We start from the raw sequence: 17,114 nt of genomic DNA, 5'->3' as shown, positions 1-17,114 counted from the left end.
TGACTCCCATGCTCATGGCAAGGAAGTCAAATCTACAACGACAAAGGGAGATGACTTTAAGAGGACAGAGCATCCCTGCATCACAGACTGATACGTCCTCAGATTTGCACGTTCAAGAGATGGAAGGGAATAACACGAATGGAGTTGCGTTGGAAATGAGCCAAAACCCTAATGAAAATTGTCATGGACCATCTGTTGATGGTGTTGAGGGGGAGAAGACCAAACCTATGAATGAACTGATTGGTATCCCTGAACTAGTTATTGAAACTGAGGATGAAGACGACTCTGAAAGAGAAGAGGATGATGGTGAGGATACTGTAGTGTCTGAGACGCAGGAGAGAATTGAGGATGATGTGAGTTTGGAAACAGAGGAGAGACTGGATGTGGAGCAGAGTCCAAGGACAGAGGAGATTGAAATGCTACAGTTAGAGGAAGAGGATGTAGTGGAGGAGGTTGAGTACTGGAGTCAAGCCGTGGTATGCTTTATTCTTGGTGCTAATCCTCCATAGGAGATCATAGAGGGTTTTATTAGGCGAATATGGACGAAGTTCAATATTGATAAGATTTCATTTATGCATAATGGGATCTTTTTAGTAAGGTTCAAGACAATGGAAATGAAGCATAAGGTTTTACAATCAGGATATTACATGTTTGACAATAAGCCATTGATTGTTAAGGAGTGGGTGAAAGATTTGGAGATGAAAAAAGATGATGTGAAATCAGTACCTGCCTGGATCAGACTAGATAGTCTTCCTCTAAAATTCTGGGGGAAGGGGTTACCTAAAATTGCCAGTCTGGTAGGCAAGTACGTCAAGAGTGATGGTGCTACAGAGGAGAGAACGAGGTTGGGTTATGCCAGGGTGATGGTGAAAATGGAGGTGGATCAAAAGATGCCTGGGAAAATTGAATTCAAAGATGAGAAGGGAATTGTGATTGGGGTGGAAGTAGAGTATGAATGGAAACCGATTAGGTGTATCAAATGTAAGGGTATGGGACATGAACAGGAGCATTGTAAACGAGGTGAACAAAAGAAGCAAGGGGTTCAACACATTAAGAGAGTCTGGAAACCTGTGATGCCTAAGCCAGTTGTGGACTCAGCTGTCATAAAGACTGTTGTTCAGACAGTGCAGTCACCTAAACCAGTTGCTAGGGAAGCAGGAGGGTTCCTTACTCCCTCCAAGAGACTGGTTAAGATGCACAGACAGGAGAGGAGTGGTGGTGGTTATAGTACGGAAAATTTTGGAGCTTATTCTTATAAGGAGACACTGGTTTCCCCATTTAAGAAGATTGTGTTAGCTCAAGGTACTGCCCCTTCACATATTGTTTCCAATGGATAGTTTAGGTTTTTGGAATGTAAGGGGCATGAATAGAGTAGGTAAACAGAAGCATATTAGTCATTTTCTACATAATAAAGACATAGGATTATTTGGATTACTGGAGACTAAAATTAAGAATAAACCTTTCAATAAAGCAGTAAATAGTTTTAATAATGGTTGGAGCATTACTACCAATAATGGTTATCATAGTGGTGGACGAATTTGGATTCTATGGAAGCCTGGGATGTTTAGGGTGCATATTCTTGAATACAATGCTCAGTACATACATATGAAGGTGGATGCCTTGGTGTCTAGGAGTGTTTTCTTCTTGACTATAGTATACGCCTTCAATGGGGTAAATGAGAGGGCTCCTTTGTGGGATCATTTGAGAAAGATTGCACAGCAGGTAGCAGGCCCTTGGGCCATTGCTGGAGACTTCAATTGTGTGCTTGCTGCTAATGAGAGATTTGTAGGGGCCACTTCTTTGGCTGAGATGGAGCCTTTCAGAAAGTGTGTTGCTGATTGTGAAGTTATTGACATTACTGCTGTAGGGTCTGTGTTCACTTGGAACAATAAGCAACAGCCTGAGGAGAGGATTTACAGCAGATTGGATAGGTTTTTGGTTAACAAGGCTTGGTGTGACAGTTTTCCTGATATGTATGCTCACTTTCTGCCTGAGGGGATGATGGATCATACACCTTGTATAGTGAAGAGTAATAAGGTAGTGCAGGGCAACAGGAGCTTTAAATACTTCAACATGTGGGGCAAATCCAAGGAGATTCTTCCCCTAGTGAATGAGTTGTGGGATTACAATATTGATGGGACTCCCCTTTTTAAACTGGCCAAAAATCTTAAGAATCTTAAGCCAGGTTTAAAGAGACTGAATAGGGAGGGATTCAGTGACATTGAGAAGGCAACTGGTATCCTGGAGAAACAGGTTGAGGAGATGCAAGTCCAGTTGGGTATTGATCCGTCTGATGTGAGCTTGATAAATCAGGAGTGTGAGGCTAGTAAAAAGCTTAAGGAGTTGCAGTATGCCAGGGATAGCTTCTTGTACCAGAAAGCCAAAGGTGAATGGATAAAGGATGGTGATGCAAATACATCTTATTTCCATAGCATTATTAAGAAGAGGAGGAATAGGAATAAGATTTTTGTGATTGAGGATATGAATGGGAAGATTTGTGATACGAGTGATCAGGTACAGTCAGCATTCCTGGAATTCTATGAGCAGTTGTTGGGGACAAGTCAGGCTACTAAACCAGTTCATATGAGAATTATAAATCAGGGCAAGAAATGCACCAGTGATCATCATGCCCAATTGCTTAGACCTGTTACAGGAGAAGAAATAAAAGAAGCTATGTTTAGCATTCCTGACATCAAGGCCCCTGGCCCTGATGGCTATACCAGTGGCTTCTTCAAAGATGCATGGGGAGAAATTGGCAAAGAGGTGGTGGCTGCAGTAAGAGATTTCTTTTTGAAAGGGAAGCTGTTGAGACAGTTTAATGCTACTACTCTGACGCTCATTCCTAAATGTGAAAGGCCTAAAGATGTAACACAATTTCGTCCCATTGCTTGTTGCAATGTTGTTTACAAAGTCATCTCCAAACTGCTGTGCTCTAGACTAGCTTCTGTACTGCCTGATATTGTTCACACTAATCAAGGGGCATTCATACAGGAAAGGAGCATCCAGGAAAACATATTAATCTGCCAGGATTTAATCAGACTGTATGAGAGACCATCTGTGACCCCTAGATGCATGCTAAAAATTGATTTGCAGAAGGCGTATGACACTGTAGAATAGAGCTTTGTAGAACAGTTGATGGACTTGTTGGAGTTTCCTGAGAATTTTAAGAGTAAAATCATGCAATGTATTACAACTCCCTCTATTTCTTTGGCTCTTAATGGAGAAAACTTTGGGTATTTCCCTGCTAAGAGAGGATTGAGATAAGGAGACCCATTATCTCCTTTAATCTTCACCTTGTGCATGGACTACTTGACAAGAATGCTTATGTATGCTGCAGCCAAATACCAGTTCAAGTTCCATCCTTTATGCAAGCAGCTGAGAGTTACCAATTTAATGTTTGCTGATGATGTTTTGATGTTTAGTAATGGGGATGCTGATTAAATGATGCTTATGCTGAAATCATTCTCCTCCTTCTCAAAAGCTTCAGGGCTTAAAGTTAGTCCGAGTAAGTCCAATGTCTATTTTAATGGTGTGTCTGAAGAGCTCAAGAATGACATTCTGAGTGTGTCTGGCTTTAAGGAGGGCAAGCTGCCTTTCATGTATCTAGGGATGCCCATTCAGACTACTAGGCTTAAGAAGAAGGGTTGTGAGTGCTTGGTGGACAAGATTTGCAATAGAATACACAGTTATGGTGCAAGGAAGTTCTCGTATGCAGGAAGGTTAACCCTGGTTAAACATGTTCTGAACACGTTGCATTCATATTGAGCTTCTGTTTTTGTTCTCCCTAAGGGAGTCATTCTGAGAATAGAAGCCATTTGCAGGAACTTCTTATGGGATGGCAGTGCAGATTATAGGCGTACTCCATTAGTTGCTTGGGATACAATTTGCAGACTAAAGCAGGAAGGGGGATTGGGGCTAAAAAATCAGGAACTATGGAATATAGCTATGGTTGGAAGACTTGTGAATTGGGTAGCTACAAACAAAGAGTCCTTGTGGGTGAAATGGGTGAATGCTAACTATCTGAAGGGGAGGGAATGGCAGGAATATGTTCCAACAAGTAACTCCAGTTGGGTGTGGAGGAGGATCTGCAGAGTGAAGCAGAGGCTAGCAGCTGGGTATTTGCAGGGGACATGGCAGGTGCAACCGTATGGGTACACTCTTGCTGGCTGTTATGAGTGGCTCAGAGGTACACAACCATGGATGGAGTGGTCTAAATCTATTTGGGATAACTGGAGCTTGCCTAAGCACAGGTTCCTGGGATGGCTCATTGCTCACAACTCGTTGCATACAAATAACAGACTTATGAGATTTATGAGATTTGGGATGGATGTTGATGGACAGTGTGTCCTCTGTGGGTTAGCAGAGGAGAAGCAGCAGCATTTATTCTTTGCGTGTGCCTACAGTAGGAGAGTTCTACAGGCTGTGATGGATTGTACTGGTTTAAAGCTCCCTGAGGTTGACATTTTGCATTGGTGTGTCCATAATCCTGGTTTGAAAGTTCAGCGAGGGGTGAAGATTGCTTTGGTTATGAGCATTTTGTATCAAGTGTGGCAGCAAAGGAACAAATGTAGACTTGAGCAAGTTCTGATGAGGCCTATGTGCCTGGCTCAACTGATCAGTGAGGACATGAAGAAGAGAATAAGGGAAAGGGACAAGAGTAGGATGACTACACATGAGCTAGATTGGTTAGGAAGTTTAAAATTTATTTGAAGTTTTGAAGTGCTTAACCTTTCTAGTATGTAATTGACTCCATATTTTTATATATAATATACTCTCACATTTTACCAAAAAAAAAAAAAAATAATAATTGTGTGTTCAAAACCCATGGCCTAATTAATAGGCTACAATTTACACGATCCTTGGTAATAGTTGGTATAGCCTGCAACCTTAAATATATTGAGTTTAATACATTGAATATTTATTGCTTCATTTTTTGAAATTTATATTTTATTTGTTAAATTTTCTTGTGTGTTTTTCTAAAGAAGATAATATTTATCTTAATACTTCTGCTTTACTCTTAATGTAATACTAGGTAGTATCCCGCACTTCGCGCGGCCTGTTTTAAAATTTTATTATTTTAATTGAAGAAAATAATATAATTCATATATGATCTTTAATACTTTTACTTAGAAATAAAAATAAATTATTTTTTCTCAAATTTAATTTTTTTAGGTTTAACTTCAATGTTTTAAAATAAAATACATACAAATAAGTGATAATTAATTATGCATAATCAACGTTTTATAAATAAATTTGTTACTTATTTAATATCATATTAATTAAAATAAAATTTATTCGAATAACGCAACGATAAACATTGATTCTCACATTATATTATTTAACGATACATTTTGTCCCAAATCAGTTAATATTTGTTCAAAATGATGCGAATATAATTTTATGTAATTTATATTTTTTATGTGTACCGTGTGATATTTATGTATCAAACATATATCGTCCAAACTCAACTTATTCAATTCTTTTGATTGTGTGCTCCAAGTGCTATGTGTCAAACATATCTATAAGAAATTTACACCTTTTGTTTTTTAAACAACTATCAATTATATTATTTTTCTACAATGATGTTTAATGAATTACCTGTAAATAAAATAGGTTAAACTTTCTCAAATATTTTTTTTTTGAGGTTTAACTTCAAAGTATTTAAAAGATAACATATAAAATATTTAACTAAAAGTAATATTTACTTGTCATAATCAATATTTTATACTTGACGCATACATATTTAATTGAAGATATTAAAGAAAAATGTAACGTGTTTTCTACTTTTTCATGTCGTTTATAATACTATATTACTTAATAATCATTACTTTTAGTTTTAATTATTTAAATGTACTCGCGATCAATGTGTTACTGTGTACATACATACTCCTTATCACACTATTTATACCTATCAAAATCTCACATTTATTCAATTTCTCGCAATATTTTTTTTTTTCATTCGCACACTATAAAAACTTATCTCTTACGGTAGTAGTTTTCCTTAAGTTTTATTTTTAATAAATACAATAACTCTCCCAAATATATTTTTCTTACCGGATTTAATGATCTAACTTTCTCAAAATGTTTTTTTTACGTAAATGTAAAATATCAAAATATTTCAATAAATATAATCAAAATTATACTCAATTGAAAGCATTTTTCGCAATGAACGTAATTATTTACATTTTAGAATTTTTTATCAAAATAATTTTTTACTAAATTTATAATCAAATTACGGTATTTTTTTATGTAATTTTATAATAAATTTATTAAACTATAATTAATATTTTGCTGAGATTTATACAGCATTTATTATGCTCGTATTAAATGATTAGCTGTAATTAATGCTTGTCATTAAGGCTGTATAGGACACGTGGCGCATCCACAGCGTTTCAACCCAGTTTTATATATATATAAGATAAGTCTTCTTTATATATCGAGAAAACAATATATCTCGTCAAAACGTATTAGAAACTATTTGTGAATATTATAATACCTCGGTTTTCTGGGTCTTGTTACTCGGTCGAATAGGGCTAACTCGGCCGAGTAGAGCGTCGTGTGTTTTCTGGTCAGGCTACTGTCGAGTAGTGTAATACTCAGCCGAGTAAGGGGTACTCGACCGAGTATCCGGTCTGACGGGGTTAATTTCCGCGGTTTGATTAAGGTGATTAGAGATTATATATAAACTTCGTTTAACAGTTACTATTCATTTGATCAAAACCTAAACTATGTTTTTCACTCCTCTAATCACCCTAATCACTCTCAAGGCTAATTGATCGATCGCAAGTCTACACTCCCATCTTTTGTCCCGATTTCGTTGGTAAGTCTCTAGCACTTTGTAATCAGTTAATAGGTTGTCTTTTAGGGTTTTGCCCTAGTTATTGATTTGGGTTAATTTGGGGGAATAGTTTATAGTGATGGTATGTGATTATTGTGTGTAGGTAACGCTGTCATGGAGAATTGCTATTAATTGCTTGTGTGTGCTTGGACTGCGACCCTACTCAGTTGATTGCATAATTAATTAAAGATGTGGTGTTTGTGATTTTATTGGCATGATTAGCATTGTTGTTGATTTGTATTCTTGATTGTTGGAGTTGTGGTGGATTGACTATGTTGGTCAGGTGCGTTCTCGGCTGAGTGGAGTCGCTTGCGGGAGTGGCTTCACGCCCTTGATTCGCCCCTTGTGGAACCCGCCACAAGGGGATGTGCACATTAAGGAACATGGGTTGTTGCTCATTGCGATGAGCGGGGCTTAGGTGGGAAAGGTTGCGGTCCCCCACTGGCGGTGAGGATTATCTGTTGCGGCAGTAATCTGACAGGACTACACAGTTATGAGACGTGATTGGAAAGGGAGAATGATTGTGCAGTTGTTGACATAGTTATTCTTGTGTTTTGCTTATCTTGATTATTCAGTGAACTGACCCCGTTGTTGTTTTACAAAACTGTGGTGATCCATTCGGGGATGGTGAGCAGTTGATTAGCAGGTACTTCTGTTGATAGCTCGAGAGATCTAGCTGGGATGGAGTCATCACTTGTTGAGTCTTTAGTTTTTCGCTGACACTTTATACATCAGTACCTTTGATAGTTTTGGTTGTAAACAATTTTGGTTAACTTCAGTTGTATCTTGTTTAAACAGTTCTGTCTTTTAATAAACGTTCTTGGATGGTCTATTTGATATACTTTACCTCGGACAACCGAGATGGTAGCATCTCCATATGCTAGGGTGGTCTTGGTAAGGCACCTTGGTATGTAGGGGTGTTACAAATATCTCTTACAATTTTGTTACGAAATACATACTCGTAAAGCTTCGACCGCATTATTGATAATTTGCAGTACATGAATATGTATCGTTTAGAAAATTTTGTTAACAAACTTGAACCCCTATGGATCTAGAAGGCTAGAAACGCCACTGGTGGTTATAAACTTAAAATTTCTTTCCCAATAGTACAATAATAATCAGAAGCAAATATCTGTCCATAATCGACCAGCACCCGAAATCAGCTAGAGACACAAGCACCAAATATAGCAAAAGCCTACTAGAGTAGCAGGAAACTTCAATAATTTTCCACGAACTAATATGGACCAACAAATTTGTAAATTTTAAAGAGACTCATGACACTTGAAGCATATGCATCTAAATAATTGTTGTATTTTTGGAAATATTTGACAATGTTGTTAAAATAGTGAGGTGTATGAAACAACAAATAATGCCCCCCACCTCCTCCATACGTACCGTAATGTAACATGGTTTACCTCACAAATTCTTATTTCAGATAGATTATTTTCTTCCTTTAAAAAAGACGGAATTTCGTGATCATTTTATAATCACAATGATCCACCTAGTTTTAAAGCTTATGATAACTTTTTATTTTTTCTAAGTAATAACGTTACCTGTAAAATGATTTCAAAATCTTACCCTTTTTAAAAAGTCCAAAATGATCTGTCATAAGGGTGACCTACTTGGTTTCCTTTCATGTCTGGTATGATATGGTATTACAATCTTTCACTACTCGACACAAATAAAGCTCTTATCAGTTATCACTCACCCTCCTTCCTCTTCACTCCACTCCACCCCATCCCACATATAAGGCCATAATATATATAACTCATTTCATCTCAGTTTTCATTACTCCTCTGTTTCCATTTTTAGCTCCATGATAACCATTTTCACCATGCCCTCTATTTCGATTCCTCGCTTTGTCTCCATCTCCAGGTAAACGCTTTCTTATACGTCTCTCATCGTTCTCCATTTCTTTTCCATTGTGTTTTTAGCAACTTACCGAGTGTAAGCAATAGGGAGTACTAAATTGTGCCAAACCGATAGGGAATACTTACTTGTCCCTTGAAAATTTCACAAGTGGTGGCAGAGGTATATACAAGGGCAGAGCCAATGGGGTTAGCACGGGCACTCGCTTCCCTCGACTATAAAATCTTTGAAAATTTTAGTTACAAATAAATTCCTTATGTTTTTGGAGTTCACCTGTATACTCTTTCGCCCTAACTACAAATCCTAACTCTACAACTAGATAGATAGAGAATTAACTTGATTAACATTCCTCTGTCTCGGTCATTTGTTTACCTTTGGTTTTGGCAAAAAGACCAAGTAAATGAAAGAGGACCATTTATGGGTGTTGTTACTGAGTGACGTGAACAATAGGTTATGTGTATGATCAAATTACAGTTCAAAAATATTCCAAATATAAAAAGGTAAACAAATGAGTAAGACATCCATAAATAGAATAGGTAAACAAATGACCGGGCTATAGAAGTATGTCCGACCTGGCAGTTTAGCAGTTCAGTTCAAAGTGTCAATAAAAGAAGGAAAAAAGATTGCAGTTTAGCAGGATCAACTTGATTAACATATATGTCGGACCTCGCGATTTCAGGATTTTTCAGAAACTTTTGGGGAATGTGAACGAAACAGTACGAGGAAGCCGGAATAATGAGGATGAAAACATTAGTAGCAGAGAAACATCATACACAAGTGCATCAATTGAGTGCTATGCATGCACTCAAGCAGGGTCCCCAGTATTCCACTCAACAAGCTGTGATCGGGCGGGGCAGCCCGAATGGGAGGCCTTAGCAGGCTCGTCTGTCTACCCATTACCAACTCAAACTGGATCCAATTCCAGTCACTTGAGGAGGCTTCCAAGACGCAGCCCAGTAGGACTCTTTGGGCCCTTATTGGACCCCAGGAGCGACAAAGTCAGAAAGTGGAACAGGGTTATACTGCTGGCACGTGGCGTGGCGCTAGCCATTGATCCCGTCTTCTTCTACGCGCTGTCTATTGGGCGTGGAGGGTCGTGTCTTTACATGGACGGGGAGTTGGCAGCGGTGGTCACCCTCATTCGCACCTGTGTCGATGCTGTTCACTTTTGGCACGTATGGCTACAATTCCGGCTAGCGTACGTGTCAAGGGAGTCGTTGGTGGTTGGGTGTGGGAAACTCGTGTGGGACCCGCGTGCGATAGCCATACATTATGTACGTTCATTGAAGGGCTTCTGGTTTGATCTTTACGTCATACTTCCCATTCCTCAGGTAATTTTTTGTTGTTACTTTCAATTATTTTGGTACCCATCTTATCTTAGTCATTGATGTTGAGATGATGCTAATTTTGATGGATACGTATCGATGAAGTACGAGTGAAGTCCACACACCCGCAGTACATATCGATGAAATATTTGATGGATACGTATCGATGAAGTAGGAGTGAACAACGTACAAAATAATCTTCTTGTTCAAGTATGGCAGTAGGTTAAACACCTTATTTGGTTGAGCACATAATCCATATACGAATATATAATATAAAAGCGTATGAATTAAGATAGGCCAAAAAGGTCTTTTGTATTTATTTGACAACTTGTCTTGAGATGCCTGATGCTTACAAGTGAGCAAGAAGTAAAAGGGATGTTGTACAAGTTTGTTACTTCCCCTACCACATTTTCTCATTCTTTGATGTTGACTTAGAGTTTTAAGAGGTAAGCTGGCCAAAGCATAGGTAGATAGGGATGGATTAGGGAGCTTCCAATTCCAAGATTTATGGTTTCACAGTTGCATGCTATCCTAATATCATTTGAATCTAGTTTTCTTAGAATGATCAAGTTTCTAGTCCACTACTCCTAATTATTTGTATCAAAAACAAATGAGGAAATGCAAATTCCAAACAAAATGAGATTTAGTTTGTGTTTTGGCTACAATTACAGGTCGTATTCTGGTCCGTTGTGCCTATGTTACTTAGACAGGATCGAATAAGGTATCTGATGAAGATAATCCTGCTTATATTTCTGTTTCAATTCCTGCCAAAAGTTTACCATAGCATTGCCTTAATGAGAAGAATGCAAAAGGTGACTGGCTACATTTTTGGAACAATATGGTGGGGTTTCGGACTCAATCTCATCGCTTACTTTATAGCATCTCATGTAAGTTTCTCAAAATGAAAATGAGTATTAACTGGTGATGTCGCATCATTTTCCATCTGACTAACCCTATATATGACACACAGGCTGTTGGTGGATGTTGGTATGTCCTTGCCATACAACGTGTAGCGGAGTGCCTTGCTCAGCAGTGTAGAAACCGGAATTGCAGTGCCTCACTGTCATGCTCCAAGGGTTTGTGCTACCAGTTTTTGCAGCAAGCTGACACAATAGAAAAATGTGCAACCAACTCCACCTTCACCCGAAAGTCGTTTTGCTTGGATTACAATGGCCCTTTTAGCTATGGAATCTATAGTTCTGTTCTTCCTGTCATTTCCAGTAATGCCATCACTATCAAGATCCTTTATCCTATCTCATGGGGTTTGTATCAGCTCAGGTAATGGCGATCAATTTGAATATCCCAAGTTAAATATTGTTGTAATGGAGTCGAAAACTGCCCTCACCTAATTTTCACTTTTCAGCACTTTTGGCAATAATCTAACTCCAACAGTCCAATGGGCAGAAGTGCTGTTCTGCATGTGCCTCGTTCTCGGTGGCTTAATGCTATTCACCTTATTGATCGGTAACATCCAGGTCTGCTGGGTTTTTCTTATGGTTTTTCACTAAACATACAGCAGAATATAACCTCGAGATCTAATTAACAGCGTTTTCTTAACAGGTGTTCCTTCATACCGTCATGGCTAAGAAAAGAAAAATGCAGTTGAGATGTCGGGACATGGAATGGTGGATGAGGCGTAGACAATTGCCTTCTCGTTTGAGACAAAGAGTTCATCACTTTGAACACCGCAACTGGTTCACCACTGGTGGTGTTAAGGAGACGGAGTTAATCAATGACTTGCCACAAGGACTTCGACGGGATATAAAACGTTATCTTTGCCTTGATCTCATAAGAAAGGTGACATTCTCGCCAAACTATGAGAATTCTGACTTAAACTAATACTCAAGAGCTTAGCTAAATGATATATACAGTATGGTTTAACAATCCATCATATGCAGGTTCCTCTATTTCACTGCTTGGATGATCTGATTCTTGACAACATCTGTGATAGAGTAAAACCTTTGATCTACTGCAGCGCTGAGAAGGTACTGCACTACTAAATTTTCAAATGACGCATAATGAAAATCACGTCATGAACTGATAAAAATATTAATGCCATTTTATCTCGTTTTTGTTTCATTCATCTATCGAATCTTTGTTGTAACGGGAAATGAAAATGATATACTCGTAGATGTGAGTATTTTAGATGCAAAGAAGTGTCCAAGCAACATAAACTTTTACTAGCACATTTTTGTGACACAACATTGTCATCTTTCCATCTTAAACTCAGATCCTAAGGGAAGGAGATCCTGTACAAAGAATGGTATTCATTGTCCATGGCCGAATCAAAAGCAACCAAAATCTTAGCAAAGGCATTGTTGCAACCGACATTCTTGCACCAGGGTCATTCTTAGGTGATGAACTCCTGTCTTGGTGCCTAAGGAGACCATTCGTGCACCGCCTTCCAGCATCCTCAGCGACGTTTGTTTGCGTTGAATCAACGGAAGCTTTTGGTCTCGATGCCTACGACCTACGTTACATTACTGAACATTTCCGATATAAATTTGCAAACAACACCCTAAAGCGAACCTTGAGGTACTATTCATCAAATTGGAGAACCTGGGCAGCAGTTAACATACAGTTTGCTTGGCGACGTTATAGGAAGAGGGCTAAAGGTTCAAGGACTCGTGTGATGTCGCCTAATGGTGATCCACAGAAACGGCTACTTCAGTTTGCCGCCGTGTTCATGTCTTTCAAGCCACATGATCATCTGGACTAAGCTTTCAGCTTTCAGGAGTCCATGATACTCATATTGGACTTAAAACTAAGTTAGTACAATTCCACGTTAGTGATAATGTGTGCATATTTTCAATTTTCATGCTATTCTTATACCCATAGTATAATAAGCGTCATGTTAAACGCTCCATTATACAGCACAGCTCCGCGATGTGGATTCAGGCAATAATTCAAGTAAATTGTTGTTTGCTCATTCTTTTTTATCTATGTTGACGATGTCTATTGTAGGGATTGTGCTAGACCGTATGAAAGGGTTTGTTGTCGATATGTTTGTTGTAGGGGATTCTGGTCGACATATGGAGGAGCTCAAAGCCCGCTCTAATTATCGAGGGATTTCGAGGGAAGGGAAGGAGAGGGATTTGAAGGGATGACATATCCATTGTTTGGTTAGCAAAATAAAGGTAGGGATTTCGAGGGGATGGAAAATGAATCTCTATCCCTCCATTTCTCTCCTCCAGACCAAACTATTTCCCCACTTAAAATAAGGGTGGAGGCTGAGAAATTTGAAGGGATCCATTTTCCGTCCTCAAAAGACAAACCAAAAGGGAAATTGTATCCAAACGTGGGGAACTACATTTTGTTGAGCGTCACGGCTGACTGATCCGATCGATTGAGAATAATTTAAAACCTCACACTAAAATTGACTATAAGCATGTGGGGGTCCATTGAGATGCTTGACGTGCAAGAATTTTTCTCCCCTCTTTTGTGATAAATAAACATGACACCATCTTCTACTGCAACTGCGCAACTACTAAACAAACACTAATCGATACCCTAATTTCATAAGCAAATCCAGTATGTCGCATTCAAACAACCCATGTTCCCGTCCTCACATTGCTCTTATTCCAAGCTCAGGTATGGGTCACTTGACGCCGTTCCTTCGATTAGCCGTTTCACTCACACCCCATGACGTACAAATTACCTTGATCACCGCCCACCCGACCGTCTCCTTAGCAGAATCAGACAGTCTCGTGCAGTTTTCTAGAGCCTTCCCTCAAGTTATGCATAAACACATGCTAATTCCATCTATAAGTAACAATTCTAATGCAAAAACTTACGAAGATCCTTTTACTGTCCAATATGAAGCCATACGTCGCTCTTCCCACATTTTATCTCCATTGTTGAGTTCTCTACTGCCACCTGTATCTGCTGTCATAACTGATATGAGCTTAACCTCCATGGTAGTACCCATAACCAAAACTCTAAACCTTCCCAACTATATACTATTCACAACATGCGCCAAAATGCTTGCAATTTATGCATACTATCATAAAATAGCACATAATATGGAGACAATGAAAGATGACATCCCAATTCCAGGTCTACCGCCAATACCCAAAAAGTGGCTTCCGCCTCTACTCCTGTCAAATAGCAATAATCTTCTGAAAACCCATTTTATAGAAAATGGGGAAAACTTTGTCGCAGCTAATGGAGTTTTAGTTAACACATTTGAAGAGTTGGAGAAAGAGACACTAGCAGCACTTAACAGTGGCCTCATAGTAGGTCAATTGCCTCCAGTGATTTCTATTGGGCCGTTGATTCCGTCGGCCCTTGAGACGGGAGAAGAATTAGCCTGGCTCAATGACCAACCTTGTAGCTCTGTCTTGTATATATGTTTCGGAACTCGGGCTGCCATATCTCGGGATCAGATGAGAGAGATAGGAATCGGAATGGTAAAAAGCGAGTACAAGTTTTTATGGGTGGTAAAAGGCAAACAGGTGGATCGAGAAGACGAGGATGAGTTACAAGATATTGTGGGACATAGTATTTTCAGTGAGCTTAAACAAAGAGGGCTTCTAGTTAACAAATGGATAAAACAAGAACAGATACTTAGTCATAGAGCTATTGGTGGATTTATAAGTCACTGTGGTTGGAATTCGGTAACGGAGGCTGTATGGTATAGCATTCCCATCTTAGCATGGCCCCAGAACGCTGATCAAAAGATAAATGCAGACTTGGTAAGGAAAAATATGGTCGGAAAGTGGGATGAAAGCTGGGGATGGGGAGGGAGAGAATTAGTAGATGGAACCGAGATTGCACAGAAGGTGGAGGAGATGATGGAGGACAAATTGCTGAGAGGCACAGCAGAAAAGATGAGAAATAAAGCTAGGTTGGCAGTAGGTCTTGAAGGGAGTTCACACAAGGGATTAACTAAACTCATCCATTCTTTAAGCTAGATTCTTACTATTAATAACACTCTAGGATACACTACTACTTCCTTTGTCTCAACACATTGTTGACGTATTCCGTTTTGGCTAATCCCGTCCAATGTTCATGTGATTCCATTTCAATGAGTTTGGGTAAATAAATATACAGGTTTACACTTGTCAAGCCCCCACTTGCACTGAGTTAGACTGCATGTGCTTATGTGGAAGAGTAGAGGATGAGAGGGGTAAAATAGACTACTCCCTCCGGCTCCAGGTTTACACCTAACACCCCCTTTGGCACAAGTTTTAAAGAGGGAAAAAAAATGTGTGAAGGAACATGCAAGTTGAAAAATATGTGAGGTTATATATCTTAATAACCACATAACTTGCAAGAAAAAACAAACTAAAGCAAGGTGTGAACCTTATTGTGAGATAGCCAGAAAAAAAATGTGAACCATGAGCCAGAGGGAATATTAGTTGTCATGCCTTGACAAGAGATTATTCCATCTACTCCAAAATCATCTCCTTTTGACTTTGGTGGTCATGAGATGCCGACTTTAACATATATTTTTGGATAATATATATATTAACTACGACTTTTTAAAAGTAATTGTTCTGATAAATCTAATATCATATCAAAACATATTAGATGCGGACTTAATTAAACCTTTACATATATTTAGAAAAACCGATGGAGTATGAACGAACATTGGAGAGGCAATGCAAGATCAAGCTCCTAGAAGCCACATAAGACTACCCATAACATCACACATCATAATTCTGGTATATTATACTCCCTTCGTCCAGGTGATTAGTTATATATTTCCATTTCGAGGTGTATTACTCAAAAGTGATCTATTTTCTTCTTCGGTAAGTTGTTATCTTTGAGAAATGAATAATGACAATACTACCCTTAACCCCACCCACCCCCTACCATCATCAATTACCACTTGTTAACTACACCCATCCCTGCCATTACCAACCACTCAAACCACCACTAGCCGTCTCTCACCCCACCCTCACTCATTCCTAACAACCATCCATACCAATGTCATTATCGCAACCACAACCACCACCATCCTTACCTTGGCCAATCTCCGAACATCACCATCTAACCATAATCACAGCCCAATTTCAGATCCAGATCCAAATTCGCAGTCAACCATAATCATCTATGTCCGAAACCAACCTAATTCCAAAACCAAATTGAGAAACTCATCACGACTCTTGACCACCGGATTATCTTGACCACGCTTGACCACCACCCAGCTCTATTCGCCCAATCCCTAAAACTGTCACCTTTGATCAAATTTGAAGGATCTCAACAAACACATGACTAGATTGTCAAGAAAGAAAGGAAAATTGAAAAAAAAAAAATATGCTGGGAACTTTAATTCAGGCGTGTTCATTTGATTTTGTTACTAGGTTGACTGAAGATGGTCTTTTGATGGGGAAGTTTGAAAAAATCCAGAAGTTGTACGGTTAGGGGAAATGATGAGAAGTGAAGGCAGGGAAAAAGAGTCACAAATAAAGAAACAGGAGAAACGGTAAATTTGGTATCTGACTATATTTCTTGGTCTTCGAGCCAAATATTTCATTGGGACGGAGAAGTAAATGATGATAAAACTATAAAATAAACAAGAAATTGATCCATAAGCATCAATTCACTTGGGCAAGCAGTAAAGTACATTTCTCTTTAATTATCCCATTTTTATTGTCGTGCTTTCTTTTTTTGGCATGATTTGAAAAACGGAGAAAGTAACAACTTTACCCCTTGACTTAAGGAGATTCGAGGATAATTTAATTGTGATGGAGGTGGTAATAGCTACTTAACTACGGGCAATTTTGGAGGTCAACTCTATTTACTTGCTAAATTTAGTAAGAGAACAACTAATTTAGGATAACTTTGGAGGAAAATGAGATGGAGAAAGTATTTGAGTGTAATGTGACTAATTTATGAAGGTGTGGATGCCAAAGTGAAGTTGACCACATAAAGAGAAATGATTCTATAAACCACATTTCCATCCCCCTACATCCGTGGGAAAACATGCTTACACAAAATTATCTCATACATTGGAAATTAGGAATAATCTCACTTAGCAAAAACAAAACAAAAAAACAAAAACAAAAAAAGAAAGAAGGGAAAGACATGTAAAGAAAAGTACCCACCTAGAACGACTCGGAAGAAACAGATGACTT

General features: G+C 38.6%; 3 protein-coding genes across 3 annotated transcripts; all 3 read left to right on the top strand.

The window, feature by feature from the left end:
• Nucleotides 1–3,441: 3,441 nt before the first annotated feature.
• Nucleotides 3,442–4,710, top strand: LOC141589934 (uncharacterized). The gene is made up of 2 exons (XM_074410554.1): nt 3,442–3,729; nt 3,790–4,710. The coding sequence occupies exons 1-2, from the start codon at nt 3,442–3,444 to the stop codon at nt 4,708–4,710; spliced, it is 1,209 nt and encodes a 402-aa protein (XP_074266655.1).
• A 3,763-nt stretch (nt 4,711–8,473) lies between these two features.
• Nucleotides 8,474–12,958, top strand: LOC141592014 (cyclic nucleotide-gated ion channel 2-like). The gene is made up of 8 exons (XM_074412554.1): nt 8,474–8,713; nt 9,387–10,038; nt 10,704–10,919; nt 11,003–11,310; nt 11,396–11,507; nt 11,593–11,829; nt 11,931–12,017; nt 12,263–12,958. The coding sequence occupies exons 1-8, from the start codon at nt 8,655–8,657 to the stop codon at nt 12,749–12,751; spliced, it is 2,160 nt and encodes a 719-aa protein (XP_074268655.1). The 5' UTR covers nt 8,474–8,654; the 3' UTR covers nt 12,752–12,958.
• Nucleotides 12,959–13,565: 607 nt separating this feature from the next.
• Nucleotides 13,566–14,945, top strand: LOC141589933 (UDP-glycosyltransferase 708G1-like). The gene has a single exon (XM_074410553.1). It carries the CDS (start codon nt 13,566–13,568, stop codon nt 14,943–14,945), a length of 1,380 nt encoding a protein of 459 aa, XP_074266654.1.
• Nucleotides 14,946–17,114: the final 2,169 nt, after the last annotated feature.

This window comes from Silene latifolia, chromosome 7 (genome assembly GCF_048544455.1).
Source record: "Silene latifolia isolate original U9 population chromosome 7, ASM4854445v1, whole genome shotgun sequence".
NCBI lineage: Eukaryota > Viridiplantae > Streptophyta > Magnoliopsida > Caryophyllales > Caryophyllaceae > Silene > Silene latifolia.
The sequence above is the reverse complement of the archived record's forward strand: the minus strand, read 5'-3'. Positions and strand labels throughout refer to the sequence as shown.

Bases quoted from the DNA above. Each gene is read 5' to 3' on its own strand.
- LOC141589934 (XM_074410554.1), top strand. From the start codon at position 3,442: ATGATGCTTATGCTGAAATCATTCTCCTCCTTCTCAAAAGCTTCAGGG. The intron at 3,730-3,789 runs GTTAAACATGTT...GTTCTCCCTAAG, and splicing joins ATGCAGGAAGGTTAACCCTG to GGAGTCATTCTGAGAATAGA.
- LOC141592014 (XM_074412554.1), top strand. From the start codon at position 8,655: ATGATAACCATTTTCACCATGCCCTCTATTTCGATTCCTCGCTTTGTC. The intron at 10,039-10,703 runs GTAATTTTTTGT...CTACAATTACAG, and splicing joins TCATACTTCCCATTCCTCAG to GTCGTATTCTGGTCCGTTGT. The intron at 12,018-12,262 runs GTACTGCACTAC...TCTTAAACTCAG, and splicing joins TCTACTGCAGCGCTGAGAAG to ATCCTAAGGGAAGGAGATCC.
- LOC141589933 (XM_074410553.1), top strand. From the start codon at position 13,566: ATGTCGCATTCAAACAACCCATGTTCCCGTCCTCACATTGCTCTTATT.